At 37.7% G+C, this 22,064-nt stretch overlaps 1 protein-coding gene across 1 annotated transcript; it reads right to left on the bottom strand.

Annotated features, from left to right (window-relative positions):
- Window positions 1–15: 15 nt before the first annotated feature.
- On the bottom strand, window positions 16–20,559 carry vtna (vitronectin a). The gene is made up of 8 exons (XM_039757081.1): window positions 20,425–20,559; window positions 18,790–18,909; window positions 14,535–14,825; window positions 13,853–13,992; window positions 10,381–10,537; window positions 9,988–10,128; window positions 5,044–5,526; window positions 16–500 (listed from the first exon to the last, which is right to left on the bottom strand). Exons 1-8 carry the CDS (start codon window positions 20,480–20,482, stop codon window positions 379–381), a joined length of 1,512 nt encoding a protein of 503 aa, XP_039613015.1. The 5' UTR covers window positions 20,483–20,559; the 3' UTR covers window positions 16–378.
- Window positions 20,560–22,064: the final 1,505 nt, after the last annotated feature.

The following is a 22,064-nucleotide window of genomic DNA, read 5'->3' as shown; positions in this document are numbered from 1 at the left end:
AAGAAGAACTTCATCTGTAAACTGACTTTTTTATTGTAGTTTAAACATTTAATACAGCGAGTCACTTAGTGGTGGAGAACACTGGAACAGCGAGGTCTTTCTTCACTGAAGAAAATTGAAAGCTGATAACATTTTTAAAGAATGATTTATCATTACTTTATTTTTAAAATGTTGCATACAGATGAGAAAACTTTATGGTGAATTACAATGATTTCATTCATACATCTTCAGGAACTAAACATTTATTAAGCTAACTTGTATTAGTTTAAAATTGTGTGTTTTTATTCTGTAGAAAGGTGATTTTAAAAAAATTCAGGTGCAAAGCTCCTCTGGATCTGCGGCTATGTATTGTACAATTATGGGCTTTGATATTTTGTTTCATTTCTTTTCAGCTTCTTCAATTTCTCGACAGCCAAGCCAGTATTTAGAAATAGGTCTTGGGTAGGCGGGAGATACCATATCCACCATCTTCGTCAGAAGGTTAACCCGATAATATTGATCTTAAAAACAAAAGAACAAATATTTGTGTGTCATTAAAATTCCATTCTGTCACAGGATATATAACAGTTAATCATGCTTGAAACTCTAATGACTCTGGCTGATGCTGATATTAACAAAACAGGCTTTCATTTAAAGTGTTTTTTTCTATTCCTTTCATGTAAAGTAAGAAAAAAAAATGAAACCACTTTGAGTCTGCGCAGGTGTGCTTCTGGACTGAAGTAGTACGTCTTTGTATCAGCTACCCCTGCTTTGAAGTGAGAATGCTGTAAAAACTGTTTTGGTGTCTTAGCTTTACATTTTAAAGATGGTTTAAGAATCTACACCCATATTTGATAAAGACATCTCTGAACATTAAGGTAAAGAAAGCCTAAAGGTGTAGGAAAATAAAACCTTTAATACCGAGACTTTCTCTTCAAGTTCTAGCTGTATATCTGAGTGCAAACTTCAAGCCTGTGATTTACAGTTGAGTATAATCACCTAATGTGACTAACTAGTCTGCGACTAACTATGATATAATCAAACCTGTTTAATTTTCTTATTAGTCGGGGGGCAGGCAGTATGTGCAGGAGAACTGACAACCTATGAATGCTTATCAAGAATTACAGTGTATAAAATGTAGTGATAAGGCACAAGGAACGTGTGTTGTGAACCTCACAAATAGAAGAGAAGCTCATTTGTCTGATGTCTTGTGTTTTATTTACTAAATACAATGGGTAAAAAAGAAGAAAAATGACAGCTGAACGCACCACAGGTATTAACCGTTCACATAGCACCAGCTTTGTCAGACATCACACTAGCTGTGAACCTCACAAACAGAAGAGTAACTCATCTGTCTGATGTGTTACATTTTACATACCATAACTGAATGGAAAAAAGAATTAAAGGACAGAGATTGCTGCCAAACCTGCTGCAGATGTTAACCCTTAGCACAGCTCTGTCTGGGAACACTTTGTTAACTGTCTGAAAAAGGAGTGAACACAATTGTGCTGGAAGGTCTGTGAATATCACATGGGCTGCAATTTTCAGTCATGTAATTTGATATGGTACCGCAAAGAGATCAGCAACTGCAGTTAGCAAATCTGCCATACTCCACAACAAAAAGTTGCATAAATGTGGTGTTGGCTTAAGAGAAGCAAATAGAGTGCTGATCTGTTTTAAGTTCTTCACCCCTTTTTGTTTAATTTTTTTCCATTTCTTTTGGATGGTGCACAAGAATGGGAGGTATAACTTGGCCAGGATGGTCTTCTGTTTCTGTCCCAGTCAGGATGCCCAGATAATGGATGGATGAGGGATGAATGGATACATTTTGTCCCCCATCACGAGAGGTGGCCATGCTCTCCCAGCTGGAGCCCAGTCTCTACACCCACAGGTTTTGTAGTATGGAATGGCAACCCTGTCGAAGTCCTTGGGTGCCGCTGTTAAGAAAGCATCTCCCTATATCAGGGACCTTCCAAATGACCCGGAAATGCTTTTGGCATACAATACCGTGAGATTAGAAGTGCTCTCGGGTCCACCATAAAAGGAGGCATCTCGTCTCACTCGGGGAGTCATATTTGGGAGAAAACTAGATGATGCTCATAGAGGAGACACACATGGAGATGGATGGGCTTTATTGGTTGTTGGTATGGTGCTGGACTGATTTGCTACTGTGATATGGTGCTGTTATCAAATAAATACTATTTTTGTTTTATTTTGAATTTGTGTGTGGCTGAGTGTCTGGCGTTTGGGCGGTGGGCGCCCCCTAGTGCTCACAATACTTAAAACTAACATAATTTGTAAGTGGGCATTTTTTACACTGCAGTTTTCAATCCCAGCTATCTATTGTTTATTGGGTTGAGATCTATACTTTGACAGGGCCTTTCCTAAATATTGGGGTTACACTTGTGGTAAACACAGCACTTTAGTTTAAGCCAAGACAGGTCCGCTAAGACTTTTCAGACTGTAAAATATTTTGACAATATAATCAATCAATAGATAGGTTAATAATAAATAAACAAATAAATGTAAGAAAAATTCATTTGTTTAGTCTTGCCATAGATGTAAAGGCCCTGACACATTACACAACTTTTTCCAGTGATTTCCTATTGCATGCTTCATTTATGATAACCTTAGCGAGCCAGAGGCAATCATGGTGTGCCATTGTAACTAAGAGTTTGTAGCGTGACATCCCGAGTGACTAACTAATCCTCCAAGAAAATTGAATAGGTCTTATTTTGTCTTAAGTTGTAGGGTTCAGCTCTGTATGTAAAGTAGTGGAGGACCCATGAGCCACAAGTACAATCCGTATAATGCAGCTATTAGGAATAAGAATTGTGGCTGTTTTAGACTTGCAAACAGAAGATAGGCTCATCTATCTGATGTTTAATGTTTTACATACCATGTGTAATAGCCAAAATGCATGGACTGGCATCCTGACTGGGATGGAGGGTGTTCCTTTACCTAGCCAAGAAGCCATTATGGAAGGAAGATGCAGATGGGTGCATATCCTGACCGAGATGGGTCCTGTTGCCTGTTCAAGTTGGGGACTGGGGGAAGCTACTTGCCAGGAAGAGTATGAGAGGTGTCAGTGCTCCTCTGGTCTGCCTCTAGTTTGGACACCAACAGGGCTGCATGGGACTTGTAGTTCAGGAAGGCAGCCCTGCTGGTTTACCTGGGGGCTGCCAGGGGTGCTGCAGGGAGATTACTTTTATGGCAGTTCCACATGACCCAGAAGTGCTTCCTGGGTGCAATGTTCTGGCACAGGAACTACTCCCAGGTCCAACATAAATGGAGCGACCCCACCTTCTTTCTCCAAGTGGGAGCTGGGAGTAAAGTCAGGCAAAGCTCACCTGGCAGGAGTGGAGGAATAAGCAAAAAACTTAATAAAGAAGGGGAATTGGTTATGAAGAACCTCTGAAAAGGTATTTATTAGAACAAAAATACTTTATTTGAGCCTGGGACTGTGTTGATGCACTTGTGTGTGGGATTTGAGGCTCTGTGATTCTCCCTACAGTACACAGATAACAGAATGGAATAAGTGGAAAAAAGGGGTAGAGGCACACAAGCTAATATAAATACATTCAAATTACGTTGTGACATTATAAAATTTGAAAAAGTCCAAGTGGTATGAAATGCTTTTTAAAATCAATCTGTGATTGTATTCCTGGAAATATCAGGTCACAGTGAGACAGTAAAGTCCTCAGATACCTCTTTCCACTAATTCAAAACACAGTACAATACAAAGCTTTGAACATGGTGGATATGTTTAAAGTCCTAGGATCAGTGGTAGTCTAAGCTGGAGAATTAGATGCAGAGAAAACCCCCATAGTGCAGCGTGGATGGAACAGTTGGAAGAAGGAGTATTGTGTGATTGAAGAGTTATGGTGGAGGTTAAAGGTAAGGTTATCAAGACAGTAGTAAGACAAGCCATGATGTATGGAGCTGAGACACGGGCAGGAAAGGCAGTGAAGGAGAAGGAGTTGGATGTGGCAGAATTGAGAATGTTGAGATGGATGTGTGGAGTTACAACAACAAAAGTGGGAGGAGTATCTAAAAAAGTAGCGATGGGAATGGAAGTACAGGGGAAGAGAAAGCGGGGGAGCCCAAAGTGGAGGTGGATGTATAAAGTAAAAGAAAATCATAAGGGTAGGAAGTAAAGGACTGAGCTATATTTAGAAGGTCGATCAAGCACATCAGCCCCACATAAAAATAGGAATAAATGAAAAGGAGGAAGATAACGGAATGCTTTGCTAATGTAAAGGTCTTTGTAAGTCAATGATCTTTTACAAAAAAATTGAAGCTACAAAGGGTGTGCTTTTTTCTAGACATGAATGTTGTAGGAATGCTGATCTAATTTCCGAATTGCATAACCTCAGATTTAAAATGAGTGCATTCTAATCATCTAAGCTACTGTATGAGGAATGTAACCCCCTGTGCCCAATTTTATTAGGACTGTTGACTTTTTCTCACCTTGTATACTAAAAAATGGAGCAACCTACATTTGAGAATGGCAGCAGCAGTAGAAACAAAGATCACTTACAAGAAATCCATCCAACTGAAAAAGACACCTAACATTATTATGCATCTTGATGTTATTCTAATAGATCTTATGGTCTGTTTTTAGCAGCTGTCTTTTTGCAAAATGCTCCACAACACTTAATTCTAAAAAAGTGCCTCAAGTTCAGTGAGTCCATTCTCTACTTGAAGTGTTTCAGTGAAGCAAACTGCACAACTACTTATGTGAGCAAACAAGATTTACTTCATGATTTAAATAGAAAATAACACTTAATAGGGAATTCATTACATTTTTTTTGGAAAGAGGATTTTACTAGAGAGAAACATCTTTTAGAAACTGTGCTCAAACAAGCACCAGTATAAATCTTTGCCCTGGGTTTAGTTATAGGTTGATTGATTAAGTATTTTGTACATTTTTTCCAGCTGCAACAATACAAAAAGTAGCTTAAAAACATATCTTCCAGCACTCTCCGTGTTGGGCTGTGGTTTAATAATAAGTAACGTTCCTAATATTTTATCTTAATCACAACTTTCATTAAATGTGATTACCTTTAATGAAGAAGAACACATTCTGAATAGGCTGGCATACATCCACCATCCTTGATGGCCAGTCTTGATCTGAATAGAGAAGGTCAAGGAAGTCCAGGTAATCATATCCATCATAGTCATGCTCGCGCTGCTGCTGCCGTTGCTGTTGCTGCTGTTGCTTTTGCTGCTGCTTCCAGCTCCGTTTGTCATTCCTGTTACGACTTTGTCTGTCCTGATTTTGATTTTGGAAGGGGGACATCCATGAAAAATCCAGATCCTCGTCAATGAAATCATCATAAAGAAAACTGTCAATTAATGATCTCTGCTTCCTCATTTTCCTCTTTTTGTAAGATTGCCTTCGTCTTCCTTTGGAACGCCTTCTGGAGCTTGACGTTTGGGACTTTGGTGTCACATAGAGCCGCCCGGCCATCACAGCATCCACTGGTCCGGGAATACCAATCCAGTCCCTACTGATCAAACGAGGGCTTATAGAGGAGGTGTGAACTGTGAAGTGACAGGAGACAAGAATGATTAATAAAGAGCAGTGGTGATCTGAGGAATAAAATAAGAAGGAGAGAAGATGGAATATGAGCAATACGTTGTCATTAGGTGTTTTTTTAGATAGAAGAAAAAAATGAAAAAGAAAGGAATATTGGCAGTCACAGTCTCAGTGAGGCATTATACAGATATATTGCTGTTGGTTTAAAGGAGCCCCAGTAGCATTTCCTGACAAACCTGTTGAATAATTCATTGGCTGAAAGTCCTCAGTGTTGGTGTGTCAGAGAGAGGTTGTGCAGCATTGTTCATAATGGCACTCAGTTTTGGTTTAATTCTCTCCTTCACTGCAACCTCCAGTGATTCCAGAGTGCATCCTATAACTGAGCTTGCCCTTTTAAATAGCTTATTGATTCTGTGGGCTTCTCTTGAAGTGATGTTACCATCCCAGTACACCACAGCATAGACAATTGCACTGACCAGAAGATCTCAACTGTCTACATTAATGGAGCACAGCAATGTTCTACTCAGTTATATCAAAATAGACAAAGACAAAAAACAAACACACAGAAAAGACAACATTTTCACAAAAGCTTGACATATTTATATTATTCAAAAACAATCCATTCATAGCCCTAATACTTTGCTACCTGTAATGCCAGTCAGTCAGTCATTTTCTAATCCGCTTTGACCTGAACAGGATCGTGGGGGGCTGCTGGAGCCTATCTCAGGTAACACAGAGCACAAGGCAGGAACAAATTGCAAAACTGCTGTTTGTATTTAGAATTTTCTTATTATTATTCAAAATTATATTATTATCAGTGTGAGTTCTTAAGATATTTATGTTTGGTTGGTATTTCTACATCCTATCCCAAAACTATGAGCAGTGAAACAGGCCAGATCAAATATCGTCTCTCTAGTTTGTTTTTGTTTTGACATTGAAACATGATGTTAATTATTTTGTTTTTTTCTATGTAAATGTTTTTTAAATTCATATGTTTGATATTTTCTTTTTAATTAATTGTTTTTTGTTTTTTACATTACTTTTTAATGGTTAAGAATGTTAATTTAGTTTGTATTTTTTCAGTTTGGAATTTATGCTCAAGAAGGCAGGACTTCCTGATGTCTCAGCTGTGTAGCTTATCCAAGGCCTATTCAATGGCCCAGCATGCCTCAGTGAGATGCTATTTTGGGCCAGGGGTTTACAATTCTTGTCTTCCAGAAAAAGATAATTGGTATAGGCTTCAGGCCTGTTTTGGGCTTTTAGGGCCTGGGCATCTTTTGAAAGGATTTGGGCCTTTTTGAAGTTATGTGACCTAATCACAACACAATTTGTTTTAGGAAGTGGCCTTCATTCTCAACAGATATGTTTCTAGACATCAAGACATCAAGAGTCATAAAAGAACAGGAAATATTAGTAAAAGCCAAAAGAAAGGAGTGCACAGCATTGCTTTGTATTACAAGCCAGGAGAGAGAGAAGCCCAGTAACAAGCCTGAGTTACTGTATGCATGTCCTTCTCAGTGTGCTGGAGAGTTGACATACTGTAGCTTAAGTGTACTCAGGGTTCATCGGTGCAATGTGTCCCAAGAACTGCTAGTAGGCAGTGCTTTTTGGTCACTTGCGTGACAAAGTAGCTCTTCAGTGTCAGATTCAAAGCGTCAAAGTGAACTTTGTCATCTCAACCATATACAAGTATACAGATAGATGAAATTGTGATGCTTAGGGTCCACAGTGTAACAACATGAAATGTTGATAATTAATTATAATATAGAATTAAAATTAAAATTTAAAAATAAAAACCCAAACAAGACAAGACAAAGAAGTAGCAGCAATATTGACGTGTAGTAAGCAATATGAACATTGATACAATTTGCAATCTGGATACATAAATATAGCCATAGATATGTGATATAATAAATAAATCATAGATATAGATTATACGGAAATTATCAGTGTATGATAATAGCTGTTTAATGATAGGTCACAGCAGAAGGATAGCAAGAGTGTCAAAATAATTAAAGCTCAATATGAGATTTTCAGTTCTTTTCTACATGCACACTAGTCTTTGCAGGAAAGTGGCTTGCATGTATAAAAGTTCTGTTTTTAGAGGTGATTGAGGCAGTGTGGAAGATCCCAGGGGGCAGCATGGTGTTAAGGAGACAGCTTGAGGGTAAAAACTCTCCTGCAGTCTGGCAGATCTGACTTTGATGCTGCAGTATCTTTCTCTTGGATGGCAAGTCCATGTGAGTGGTGTAAGGGGTCCTGCACAATGCTGCAGGCCTTGCAAACACTGCGTTTGTACAATATGTCCTGTAGTGAAGGGAGAGGCACCCTAAAAGTGTTCTCTGCTGTCAGAGGATGATGAACTGAAAGCTGAACACAGCAACAAGACTTTTTTGGCCACCCAGGTAGAGAGTAGGTAAGAGAAAGCAGACAGTTTTTTGATATAAGAGAAAACAGGTGATCTACCCCATCCTACTCCAAAAACCTGCTCATTAATGTTCAAATACTGATAAGTTCATTTTGTGATCCTCCTTCATCTATATAATAATTGTGAATTGGCTTTATTTTTTAATTTTTCTTTGTCTTATTAATTAACATTTTCCCTGTTATGATTAAGAATCCTAAAGCATGTACGTCCGGAGCAGTTCCAAAACTGTCCATCATAGAGTGAAATCCTGTCAAAATACCCTGCCTAGAATCTTTATAAAATAAAAAATGTATTCTTAACTGAAATGCTCTGATATACATGAAGTCTCATACAGCACAAAAAAGAGAAAAAAGGAGTTGCCTAAATGGCAATCCTCAGTGAACAAGTTCCAAAAAAACACACTCCACAAATCAGAATCAGACAAAAATCCAATAAATTACAAAAGCTTCCATAAAAATTGCAAAGAAACAGTCAACAAACACCCAAGCACCTTCAATATGAGCCACCAGGAACTGTGGGAACGTCAACTTTATAGGGCTGATGCCAGGGGGCAGTGATGGGCTTGTGGTCCTGCCTCTTGGGAAACAACCCACAAAACACATGGAACATAACAAAGGATGTATAGATAAACATAAAAAGGTAAATAATAATATTAACATAAACAAAAGAATCAAAATTGAGCAAAAAAGAAATCAAACATTTTCAGACAGTGAGGTGGGGTGGGGAATCCTTACTGAAACATAAGTGTTTGTAGACTCCTAGGAGTATTATTCACTAATTATTTTATTGGTTGGAGTTCTGTTTAGCATTTTGTAAGTAATTTTATAAGATTCATATTTACCATTTTGTGATTTTTTGGTTATGACTCTAGTCAGCTGTTATGGGTGTGATCATTTGGGGCAAAATCTCAACACCTGTTATGGAGAGGAGTTAAAACGGTCATGTTTTTGACCATTCTGAATTTGCGCATAAATTCTCAGAGACAATTTAGCATTTACTGAACTTAGTGGCTTGATTTCCCAGTTACGATTCGAGCATTTTTTTTGACAGAGTCTTATTTCCTAGTCCTCTGCCTAAACACTGTCTCTTTTCTATCCAACGTGGTACAATAATAATGTTCTTACTTTTAATTGATCCTTCTCAGTCTTGAACAAGAAAGACTAAATGAGGATATAATCTAAAGTCTCAAAGTTTTCAAAAACATTAATAAATTATATAAAACAGATGAGCTTGGTGGACTGAATATTCTCAGTTTTGTTACATTCTAATTAAATAAGTTGTGGAAAGCATGATCAGACACTGACAGGCGGACATCGTTATAAGTCACCCAACACACGCTTTATTTACAACTATTATGTACAGTGAAGCACCCAACCCCAAAACTCCCCCAAAGTCCAGGCCTTTCACACAACGATGCCTCTCTTCAGGCCGCCTCCTTTTCACTCCTCCCGAGCTCTGTCTTTCTCCGCTCCCGACTCAAGCCACTGGACAGAGGGAGGCGGCCCCTTTTATAATCACCCAGATGTGCTCCAGGTGCCTCTTGATAATCTTCCGCCGGCACTCCCCAGTGTGGCGGAAGTACCGGCTGTGCACCCAGAAATACTCCAGGTGTCCCTGGTCGTCTTCCCCCCAGCACTTCTGGGTGTGGCAGGAGTGCTGAGGACCAGGGCTCTCCAGGCATTGGGAGCCTCCTGGCGGTGACCACGGGCCCCTATAGGGTTGAGCTTCCAAGCTCAGTTCCCGTGGTCCCCAAAGCCACCAGGGCAGTCACCCTCTCGTGGTCTGGAGGAGGCGTAACCCCTCCTCCGGTCCTTCTGGGCATCCCGGCTGGGTGCCACCCTCAGCCGCTTGCCACAAAGTCTACACTACTCGAGTAGCACTCAAGTGAGGATTGCGGTGGTGGTTACCCATTGTTCTAAATATGTTTTCTAATCTGTCCTGTGCATTTTATGATCTTTTTTTTTCCCCTTTACCCAATGTCTCTGTACACAGAATATGTAGATCCAGCAAGATGGTTATTTGTTACACATTGACCTACCATGAAAAAGGGAGGAAAAAATGTCATCCCATCCATTGAAGTGCAGACTGGCATAGTAAGAGAATAGTGCAGATGGTTCCTTTTCTGCGCATTCTTTTTGTGAGGGCTGATTTCTGAAAGCATACTCATAGTAGTAGTCACCTGTGGGTGAAAGAAGCACATATACCAAGTTTTCATTTCAAGCCTGATGGTTATTGCCAATTTGTTAATTTTTCTCACATCAGTATATTTGCCTTTTTTGAGACTCTGCTTGTGTTTTCATTCATAATCTGTTTTATCATTTCTGTTAGCGGTAGTCAGTAGGGATGTTAGACATTCACCCACATGCATACAAACACACACAAAGTGCTAGAATATTCATAATGTACTCATTCCAGTTTCCTAAGGCAGAACCTTTAAAGAAGTAGACTTTCTCCTTCGAGTAATAGTTGCTTGCTGGTAAAGCAAATGCTGCATCCACATTGTCTGGGATACCAGAGAATCCAGATGAAATCTTTCTGGGATACCGAGGGTCCAAAACCCCATCGTCAAAACGCCAATATTCCTTGTCCTGCCATAAATATGAAAGAGAACAATTCTGAAAACATGCCCTGTTCAAGAGTTTTAAATTGGTTCATTAGATACAAGATCCTCACCTCCATCTTGCGGTGTGGTGTCTCCTTTGCATATAGTCTGGGATTTATTTGTCAGTTAACACATCTCTAGTTCATTGTACCCTTTATTCATTATTCTGTTTAGAGTCTCCTATTAATAGTTTAGAGATACATTGTGTTCTTTTAATTTCAAACTTTCTATAAATGCTTTGAGATGGTAATGAGAAGCAGATGGTGAATATTTAAGGGCAACCAAAAAAAGCATAAGGAGAGTAAAGCAAGTGTCAAAACAGTAAGATTCAGAAATGGTTGCAATATAGTAGTTCAGGAGCTAAAACAAAACTCACATGTTAAACAAACTATGAGCTAAAGTCTAAAACTATGACTTTGAATGTATTTTCTCAATAATTCGATTTTTTTGCGAGTTCTTTAATTTCCATCATGAAGTGCATTTCTTTGATGACAGATGACTGTTTTTTTATAATAATGTGCAATGTTGTCAACCCCTTTTGGAGTACTTACAGAAAAGTTTCTTGGATTCGGTTCATTGTTTGCAGTACCGATAATATGACACTATTTCATTGAGTGCTGAATTGCGCGTTACACTCGAGAATTTATTTTTACATATTTTTCCACCAACCCTTTGCATGTCAGCCTGAAGTAACCTGCACAAACATATGATTCAACAATCAAAATGCACTACTGAAGTGAATACAGCAGGTCTTCTCTCAAGCATGCATATAGATAACAGAACTGAAAAAATAAAGTAAAATGTGCACTGGACCCGTCTAACTTTGTTTACCTCTTCTATAACGAGACCGCACAAAGTATTGGGGCTACTTTTATGTGTGCCACACTGTGTAAACAGTACGGATACCTATTAATAAGATGCTTGACTTTATATAAGATAACTGTGATGATGTCACCCACATGATTAGCAGCATGCAGTGTCAAAACTGAAATGTCACAAAATGGCTGCAAATCACCAGTATTTAATTAAAAATCAACAGAATTAAAACAATATGAAGTGCTACAATTCCCTCTGGAATCCTGACAGTATAAACTGAAATGTCAACTATTTTATACTTCTTTAAGTAACAATTATAGTCAGAAATAAACATTGCATTGTTAGGTTAAAATCTCTTATTAATGTAAAGTTGGCTTCAAAAGAATAAAACTGCCTGACATTGTACTGTATATAATGAAAACTCTGCAGCCAGCCTTTTATCTGTGTGTGACACCATCAGTCTATTGATATTTAAGTTGGTGTTCAAGTGTTTGGATAAATACAAAACCTTCATGACTGTATTCCCACTTTGTTTTGGCCAGGGCACTGTTTACCAACTTGTGGGCTGTGGTGGCATTGCAGGAGGGCCATGGCCAACCCTGGACAAAACCCCTTCCATCCCACCACTCTGATAAATGCGCTTGATTCCCAGCAGATGCAGCAACTGGATTGCTGGAGATCCTGGACTACCTCCTCAACCACCATTATGACGATCATGCTCGATTCATCAAGGAGGAAAAGCATTGATGATCACTCTTGATTCATGTAATGCTGTGGCGAGCAAGCGGGACCTTCCCAACTTGCTTTGATGATCACTCTAAATTCATGAAGGGGACATCTCCCACCAGAGACCAATCCCACGCATTTGGTCACGCTAAGTTTAGCCTGGTGTGTCATGCGCACACTGGCATGTCAAAAACTGAAATGTGACTGGGTTAGGATATCCTCTTGCAAGCCTGGTTTTTGACCCTTTATGTGAGTCTTTTAAACATGATATCAGGTCTTTGGTTCTCTTAATCTTTTTCAGTAGTTTGACTCCTGTAAACATAAAGACAATAATTAACCTGCTTCTTTAAACTCTTTTTGTCTCATGCTTAATTCACATATCTAACAAGTCAGTGGTATCTCTAAGGCTAAGGATCTGCACTGGCAATTGGAAATTTTGCCAGTTCAAATACCGTAAATACCAATAGGGACTCTGCTCTGTGGGGCCCTTGAACAAGGTCCTTAACCTGCAATTGCTGAGCGCTTTGAATAGTGAGAAAAGTGCAATTTAAATGCAAAGAATTATTATTATTATGTCAGTGTACACTCCTCATTTGCATTGGGTTTACATCAATAAGAAACTACTATTATGACTTTCTTCAGAATGAATACACTTTAAATTCTTAAAGGAGTAGTCAAGGAAAGACACAATGACTGAGTGATTAAGAAACTACAAAATGGGTTTGATTCCAATCTCAATCACTTTCTGTGTACAGTATTTGTTCCTCAAAGATGTTTATGTTAAGTTGATTGATGGCCCAGTATGGAAGTATATGTGAGGCTACATCCACATTATTATGTTCTCATTTATTAAAAGCATACAAGCATTTTCACATTGCTTACAAAAGTACTTCCATCTGCACTAAAATGACCAAAGACAAATACAGTATGACGCAGTCATCCGCCTACACTGAGCATGTGCACAGCATAGACCTGTTACTCATTACTGGCCATCCTTGAATGGACGGCAACACCTCTGGTTGCCTTGTGACCATTAAATTATTTGCCTTTTGTGCATGTATGCAGCATTCAAACTCTACAAAAACTAATTTAGATGCAAACATGTAAGCAACACAACAAGCGCCATAAAAGCAACTCTCTTATATCTGCTGTGTTGGGATAAGGTTTTACTTCCATGAAGTGTGATGAATCAAGGAATAAGATGTTATAATGAACAAGATTCAGTCAGGGAAGGTTCCACGTGATAGGCGCAAAGACATTAGACCCGCATTTTTGAAAAGCTGTGTTTTTACCTATCCAAACCACAATGCTGAGGCTGTTTTTTCAGAAGTACAGTATATGGCTCTGGAGGGCATTTTCAGAAGTTTTCATTTTTGTAGGTTGAAAGCGCCAGGGTAGTGTGGATAAAAGGTAAAAATGGAAAATAATGTTGATGTTTTTACGTAAAAAAACACAGTAATGTGGTTGGGGCTTGACTGTGCCCTGTGATGGTTCCTACTTGCAAACAGTGCTGTCAGGATATGTTAAGGCTCCAAAGGACCCCATGATCTAAAAGACTCTTGGTAACCAACAGACTATGTAAATTCTCTTGTATAAAATATCTTTGGCACAGGATTGTATGAATGTGTTTCTTTAGACATTAACTGCAACTAGATAAATGGGAAGATGTCCATTTAGGAAGATCTATCAGTGAGAAGGAGAGAAGAGTGAGAGTTGTGAGACATTGAGCAATCAAATCGCTATGCCAATATAATCCTACCTTAAAGATGTAGGTCTTGCCTTGGCAGTTGATCCGTGTGAAGGCTGCATCAATAGGCCCTTCAATTCCCCACACATCTTTGATCATCTTTGGGTACCCTGGTTTCACTGCTTTTTTATCTAGCTCATAGAAATACTCCCCTGTACCAAGAAAGAATAAACACAAAGGCAGGTGGTGTTATAGAAACAATCACTGTACCTTTCTGGGTTATGGGAATATTACTTAGCCCAAAAACATAAGCTGGTGGTTTCCTGCTGTGCAGTTAGACTTTATATCTATAAATCCAGATGGACATGAACCTGTGATCAGCACAAACCCATTGCATTGCAAGCTTTCTTGTGAGGTTTTCTTACTCTTACAGCTCTGCAAATCTCCAAATACTACAAGAAATAAACATTTTCTCACCAGTACTAGTGACTGATAAAGAATCCCCATAACCTTTACTCATTTCTGTTTTCATCAAACAGTCCAACTAATGCTTTATAGTCATTTCATTGGCAAAATAAGCAGGTATTTCCTTTTGCTTATTAGGGTGGCAAATGCCCATATGATGATTTTAAGGGCCTAAAATACTAACATGCTTTACTACAGATACAAAGCAGCCCCTTTATCAATACTCCCAATGATGCGGATTTATGTGCACCTTCTGACACTCCCCTACCACTCACTTTGTCTGTCTCACCTCGGAAAGCATAAATTGATCCATTCTTCATTTGAGTAAAAGCATCAAAGGGCTTTCCATTGCATGTTATCTCTTGTGTATCAGGCAATACTGGAAAGTATTCTTTTGGTTTGACAGTGGTTGTAGTTTGTGGAAAGGAGAAACTGGGAGTCATTTCCAAATCTGGCTGTTTTGAACTATTATTGAAAGAGAAGGGCTTCAGGGACAAAGATGGAGCAATTTCAGAAGAGGCATCTGTATCGTTGTAGTCATAGTCATCCTCTGAGACATGGAACACATCTCCACGGGTAACTGTAAGCAAAACAATAGATTCAGGAAGGTTTACATGCAAACTCCAAAAATTCAACAGTGGTCTTTTTTGATCATTTTAAATCAGGCTTTATATATTACATTACAGGGGATACATTTCAAGCCTACAAGAAATACTATATCTTATTATAATCAAGCATAACAGGTCTATCCTACCTATCTAGAAATCAAAAAATTGTAACATTCATGATAGACAGATAGATAGACATGGAAGACACTATTAGATAGATAGATAGATAGATAGATAGATAGATAGATAGATAGATAGATAGATAGATAGATAGATAGATAGATAGATAGATAGATAGATAGATAGATAAATTCTGACTAAGCTAAAGATGAATTTAAGTACTATGAAGTAATCACTCAAAGATATCAAGGTACCCTATAATTTAGCAATGGATCATCATACTTATGCTGACTCAAATAAAGAGACAGTATTTTTTGGTAGAGAACCACGAAATGAGACATGATCAAAGACAGACTATGAAATCAAAGCCACAAGTTAAACCCAGCTTTCAATTAGACAAAAAACAAACTGGAAAATTGTGGTCAAAAAACATTTCCAAAATTTCCTTGGTCAGAGAGAAAAAAAGAAGTTAACTACAAACACTGATAGGAAGGGTTGCCAGTGTAAACCTTTAAACGTGTCAGTAACTGATGGCAGGTCATGAATTCTGAGGCTACACCCACAACAACTAGGAAGCCGTATCTTGACAAAGGGCTTTCAAAATGATGGTGCCCATAACTAAACAAAACAGGATCAGAATGGCACAAAATTTTTTCAACAATGTTAGATAATTTTTTTATGCAAAAACCAACACAATATCTGTAATTATCATAGTCCAAAACATCATAAGGGATGATTAAAAAGGAGAAACATTCTAAGGCAATGAAAATTTAAGAAAAAAAAATCAAATTGTTATAATACTTAATTAACTGGAGACAACGTTAATAAAAGTCTCATAAATTTTGAAGAACCTATAAGCCACCATCACACTGCATGACTTTTCCAAAGATTTTCCAGTTACAGCAAGTTATAGACAGTCACAGCATCTGTTTGATTTAATTAGTTGTATACTGCGATAGTTGATCTGATATCCCATAGCTTCTGTTTTTCCTGGAATAACATCAGAGTGCTGCTTTTGTTTCAGGACAGTCATTCATCTTCAACCAATCAGTTGTAAACTTTGGCATTGATATGACAAAGGAGGGACTTTATGCTGAATCACATAAGCTTCCATTTATTAATAAATGATTTAAAGCCTGAAAAACTTGGAAACTAAAATGATGACAGATTGTGAATAAAACACACTCTTTTTGTATTCAAATTAAGGATTTTTCATGTTTTTTGTGCAGGTCCTGATTTGCATTTAAAGATAATCAATCGAAGGTCTATAATTTTCCTGGAACAACAACTCTGATGTAATTCTAGGAACAACAGAAATCCAAGGGTATCAGATTGTCAGTAGGGGACAGGCTCAATGGCTCAGTCATAGCACTCTGCAACTTGCTGCAACAAAATCACACAGATTTCATTTTATGGTAGCAGGTCGACAGTCATAGTGGTGTATTCTTGTTAACTTTTAATAACCTCTCAGCCAGTAGTTCAGTACATGAAATATTTTAATTAAATAGAGAGATGCATTAAAACTTGAACTCTAAAAACACGACACCATGACAGAATAGCTGCAGATAAAGGAAATGTCTCTCTATTATAAAAATAAATCTTGGGAAGATAGACGGGACATGATTTTCTCAGAGAGACACTTTCAAGTCCCGTGAGACGAGACATCACATTAGTGCAAACAAACGGAAATTATTACATTGTGAAATAATGGAACAGCGAAAACAGATCGAATATATTGTTTGGATTTAAACTTTAAGTCTGGAGACTTGTAGATTGTCTAATTCATGTTGCCATCAGGGAAAAGTAGTGTTTCTTCCCAATGAAGAGGTGTATCTGTGAGAAATAAAAGATGAGATTGTTGTTGTCCCCGGATCGGGACTTTTAACATAAGATTCTTTCAAGTCACTCCCTACTTACAACCTTTTTCAAATAAGATCATGGTCATCTAACCTCTCAGTTATGTAAAGGCTTTTATCAGACACACGTCCTGTGCTCTCATCTCTTATAAATTGTATCCGGATGCTAATTTTATACATTCTAAATGACACGTCAACAACTAAGCAAAGAAGGAAGAGCAGCGCTTCGAATAGATACCCAAAAACGTTGGAGACAAAAAGTGTGTGTGTGTGTGTGTGTTGGTGAGTGTAGTGAGCAGGGGACATAGGTTACATTGTAAAAACTGTTGAAGGTCAGTAAAGGATGTTAGACTTAATGAAATTTGCTAAGAGCATAAAGATTGATTTAGGAAGTATAAGCATCATCACATTTTGTTTTGTTCATTAAGAATGTCGATATTACTCTGAAGCACAGTCCATAAAGCACAAAGTGTTATTTAGAGGGATACATGTCTTTTAGGTTTAACTATCCAATTGGATTTTTAATTAGACAATTGGGATCCCAATTATGTCTATATATGGACTGCATATTTAACTTACGCAGCTCTTTATTTTGTCATTTTCCCCATTGCCATTCTATTGGTTTGTCTTCTTTTTGTTTTGTGTTTTCTCTTTATACCCACTTGCTTAATTATAGTTACTTATATACAGTATACTATACTATATATACGTTACTATACATACATAGTTACCTATATGTACTACTGTATACTATATATGTTACTTATACCCCTGTCTATTTAATCTGCTGTTAATCTAAGGAACCTATGTACAGTAAAACTCTGTTTTCCAGCTTCAGCAGTGGTGTGCTTTGGCATTCCTTTTGTGCTTTTCTTTCTTTGCTAATGTGTTGTAGTTTTTTGAGACTTTCCAGTTCATGATTTTTTGGCTTTGATTTGTACTTTTTGTACCTGTATTTTTGGATTCTGAATTTCAGATTTTGGTCCTGTTATTTAATTCTGTTTGCATTTTTTGTCTATTAATTTCTTTTCTTTTTTCTTTCTCATTGTTTTGATTTTTTACATTCATAAAATAAAAACAGAGCAGTGGAGATGGGAATCTTCAGACCAGGAGGTAACATAATGAGTCGGAGAAGAGGTCAATACAAAAGAGTAAATAAGAAAATTAGATGTAAAAATGCTAAAATAGTTAGATAGATAGATAGATAGATAGATAGATAGATAGATAGATAGATAGATAGATAGATAGATAGATAGATAGATAGATAGATAAAAAAAATCACAACACACACATCTGTATTTTAGAAAAAAAAAACCCTAAAAATAATGATATCCTTAAACATGTACTGCCGTCTTAAACAATGATTACACAATGATGTCACACAATGCTATGCTGCTGTTAAAGTGATAACAACTGCTGCAACTGTTAAATGCATCATGGCTGTGCCCATGAAATTTGAGTATAAAATGGCAGTACTTGTGAAGAAGATCCATACTAAAAAAGTGGTGTTATGATGTAATGGTTATAGTAATAAATAACAAAAAATCTATAATGAATCTCAACCAATTATATCTGGAACAAGTTTATGTACCAAAAAAGGTGATTCATTTTCTTGTTAATAATCTTTCCTTATTGTTTCTGTTTAAAGTAGTTTTTATTGAATTTTCTGGTTTAGCTATTTATTAAAAATTCTTGTTATTTCTTTATTGATTTTTTGTAAAGTAATTAATAAAAAAGTTTTGTGTTTGTAAGTTTTTTGGAAGTTTTGGACTTCCAGTTCTGGGAACATGTCCTATCAGTCCTGTAGTTTAATGTAGATGTGTGTAAGGTTTGCAGAACTAATACGTTTTCTGGATTTTGGTTATGTACTGCTATGTAATACCTGCTGACAATGTCATTTGGGACCTACTGGTAAGCAAAAACTGGGAATCATGAGAGAAACTACAGACTCTAGAAGTACCTTTGGTCGTACAAGCCGTGTCATAATCTGTACAGCAGCTCTGGTAGTACTTGCACATGGAGTCACACTGGCACTTCTTCTGTAACTCAAATCCCAAATTACAGCGTCCATCACAAGATTCTACAGAGAAGAGAAACAAGCCAACAATCATTAAAAATAGCAAAACCCACCTTTTCCTAACACAGTTAAAAAGATGCCAGAAAGATTCAGCTAAATTAGATACCCCACTTGTGTTGTTCAATTTTAAGAATAAGAAATGAAGTGGATTCCAAATTAATGTATCAAAAGAATAAGGAACACGAATGATCCATAAACAAGATACGAATTCCCTAAAGTATTCTTGTTTTGAATTTGTATATTCCATGCTGGATCGTGGAGAGCTAGAGTTTTTCTTGGCAGAAATAGGAACAGAAATAATGACAGTCAGTTAGAAGTCACACTCCATTTACAGGGCCAGTTCAGAGTTATCAATTAACAAAACACTCTTGAGTTTGGGATAAAGTGGAAAACCAGAATACCTAGAGAAAAACAAAGTAAATATACTGAGAGAATATGCAGTTCCACGCAGTCAGTAACCAAGTTAATTGGAGATGGGATGGCACAAGAGTTTGTGCTGCTGACGTTTGGATCCTGTGTCCTGGATTCAATTGCTGTTTGTGTACCTTTTGCTTGTTTTCCCTGAGTGGGTTTTTCTTTGGGTACACAAGTTTTCCTCCTACATTCAAAAAACATATGTAGAGAAAAGCCAAGCAAAATGACACCTTTTATTGGCTAACTAAAAAGATTACAATATGCAAGCTTTCGAGGCAACACAGGCCCCTTCTTCAGTTGCCACGAAAGCTTGCATATTGTAATCTTTTTAGTTAGCCAATAAAAGGTGTCATTTTGCTTGGCTTTTCTCTACATTCATAATGGCTAACACGGTACAACACCCTAGTACTAAAAACATATGTGAAATAGTGAGTGATAATTTTAAGTTATTCCTGCGTGAGTGTGAGTGTTGGTGCATGCTTGAATTGGCTCTGCAGTGGACTGCCATTCTGTCCAAGGCTAGTTTCTGCCTTGTTGCAATGAGTCGGAATACCTTTATAGAGATTTGAGATGTGTTTGTTACTTGACACTATGAGGCAGCAATGCTAACTATAGTGGCATCATGATTTCCTAGTAAGAATTCACGCAGTTCTTAAATAAATTGAGTCCTCCTCTCCGCATCATATAACAGCCATCACCTTTCCAAAGGAACTGCTGATGTCGTGCTTGCCACTTTCTTAAAAAGTGAATAGTGTGCTGACCTCCAATTATTCAAATAAATACATATAGTCTTCTGACCATCTTGTGGCCAATGAGATCATCATTACACTTTGGTCACATCACAAATGATAAATCTCACTTGACTATGAATGTCCTTTATTGAAAACACCATGGATGCCAGAATTAGACAAATTATTGGAAACGCTGTACACATCATAGATTCATAAAATGTGTGGGCGCAAATTTGTAGGTCAGTCCTTTACTTAAGTAAAAGTCCATGACTTAAAAGCTTTACATTTACTGTTCCTAAGTGTTATCAAGCCATGAACATGCTTGGATTTTATTTTGGCTCACTAGAAACCTTAAAGTAAATTTTGGACTTACCTTCCACAGCAAGTGCTCCTAACTGAAAAACAAGGAGAACAGCAATTTCTAGCTTCATGCTGGATATCCCTCAAAAGTGTTTTGAACACAGCAGAATGTTTCTTACAGCAGACCCCCAACCCCCAAAGTGTGGCAACAAGACACTCAATGCCATTCACCTCAGTTCTGTTTACTTAAACTGCTGGTATGGATCTCCATTTAATGGTTAACCAAAAGGGTTGTCTCATAGAGGTGAGGTGTTTATGAAAAGTGGATGCGGGGCAGTGTTTAAAAACCAGAGAAGAAAATGCCGCAAAACAAATGAGAACAATTTTAAAAGAGAGGGCAGCAAGTACAAGACGTGATAAAGACGCAGCACTCAGGGATTACTTGAAGACTGCATGTTGTAGTAATGTGTGACCTCCGCACCTAAAGCTCAGTGAGACCACAGAGTTCACAGCCTGCAAGAATCAAATCCTGTTACACCACATGGGGTCTGCTCATACAAACACACAGCAGCAGAATGAGGGGGGGAGTCATCTGTAATGATTAATAACCCTACCTTTTGTGTCTTAATGTTTCCAAAGCTAAAAATGAATTGAGAAGTCATTATACAGTAATCATTTGGGCCATCTAGATGAAGGATTTGACACTTACTGTATTTTTTTTTGTATTAACTTTTTTCTAATTGTAATTCTTCCTTTTACTTCTTGTATGACTACATTTTTGCAAGAAGGTGTGCTATATAAATAAATATTGTTGTTATTGAAAGTTAAATATTGAAAAAACTTCTCAGAAGGACTGGCAATTTGTCACAAGGTTGTTAGTTGCTTTGTGTCTATCTGTGCAGTGAGGTGCCCCAGCAGTCACCACAGCCATGAAATGTTCTGCTTGGTTTCAGAAATGGATTGATAAATGGTTGGACCTCTCAGAGAGTGGCACAGGGGTTAGCTCTGTCGCCTCACAATTTCAGCTTGCATTACTGGTCCCATCACTATCTATGTGGAATTTTGCATGAGTTTTACCTCTAAATAGGCCAGTTTTCTTTTTCACATCTGAAATATATGAATTTTAGAATAAGTGGTGACTAAACTGGTCTATTTAGAGTTAGTGCAGGCATGTAATGAGCTGCCCTATGTTGGACTAAAGGCCTGTCTAATAATGGGTCCTACCTTCCACCTGAAACTACTAGTAAAAGGTCTGCATAATCCTAAAAATGGATTAAGTACATCCAGTAAATGTATGAATGGATGAATCGTTTCTCAAAAGTAACCATGTATAGAAAGGCCAGTTATGGCAGACTGCATGATAACATGCAGTGAATACACATGACTTATAGTTTTCATCCTCTTTCTCTGTACATTTAGCATTCATTTGCTCAGAGGTTGATGTGCTTGCTGCTTCCTGAGCAGCTCTTCTTTTCTCCACCCTAGCGGCCCGCTGCTTCTCTTCTTTCATCAGCATCTTTTCGCGTTAAAATTGATTAAGTCAGTATTTGTGCTGCAATTACTTAGTATGTTTTTCTTAATTTTTCACTTAAGTTGGCACTCAAGTCTTCAAACTGCCTCAAGAATGATTTAAGATATGAAGAGGTAGGGGAAGTGATGGCAAAGGTGGTAAGGATGAGAACGGCGTCCATATGCATAAGCCACACAGCCACC

This window comes from Polypterus senegalus, chromosome 6 (genome assembly GCF_016835505.1).
Source record: "Polypterus senegalus isolate Bchr_013 chromosome 6, ASM1683550v1, whole genome shotgun sequence".
Classification (NCBI taxonomy): Eukaryota; Metazoa; Chordata; class Cladistia; order Polypteriformes; family Polypteridae; genus Polypterus; species Polypterus senegalus.
Note: the sequence above shows the minus strand (reverse complement) of the source record. Positions and strands in the feature narration are given on the sequence as shown.

What these genes read in the sequence shown, in the direction of transcription:
- vtna (XM_039757081.1), bottom strand. Translation starts at nt 20,482, where the DNA reads ATGAAGCTAGAAATTGCTGTTCTCCTTGTTTTTCAGTTAGGAGCACTT. An exon ending in AGGAGCACTTGCTGTGGAAG is followed by an intron (nt 18,910 to 20,424) that starts GTAAGTCCAAAA and finishes TCTTCTCTGTAG; the next exon opens with AATCTTGTGATGGACGCTGT. An exon ending in CACGGCTTGTACGACCAAAG is followed by an intron (nt 14,826 to 18,789) that starts GTACTTCTAGAG and finishes TTTTGCTTACAG; the next exon opens with TTACCCGTGGAGATGTGTTC.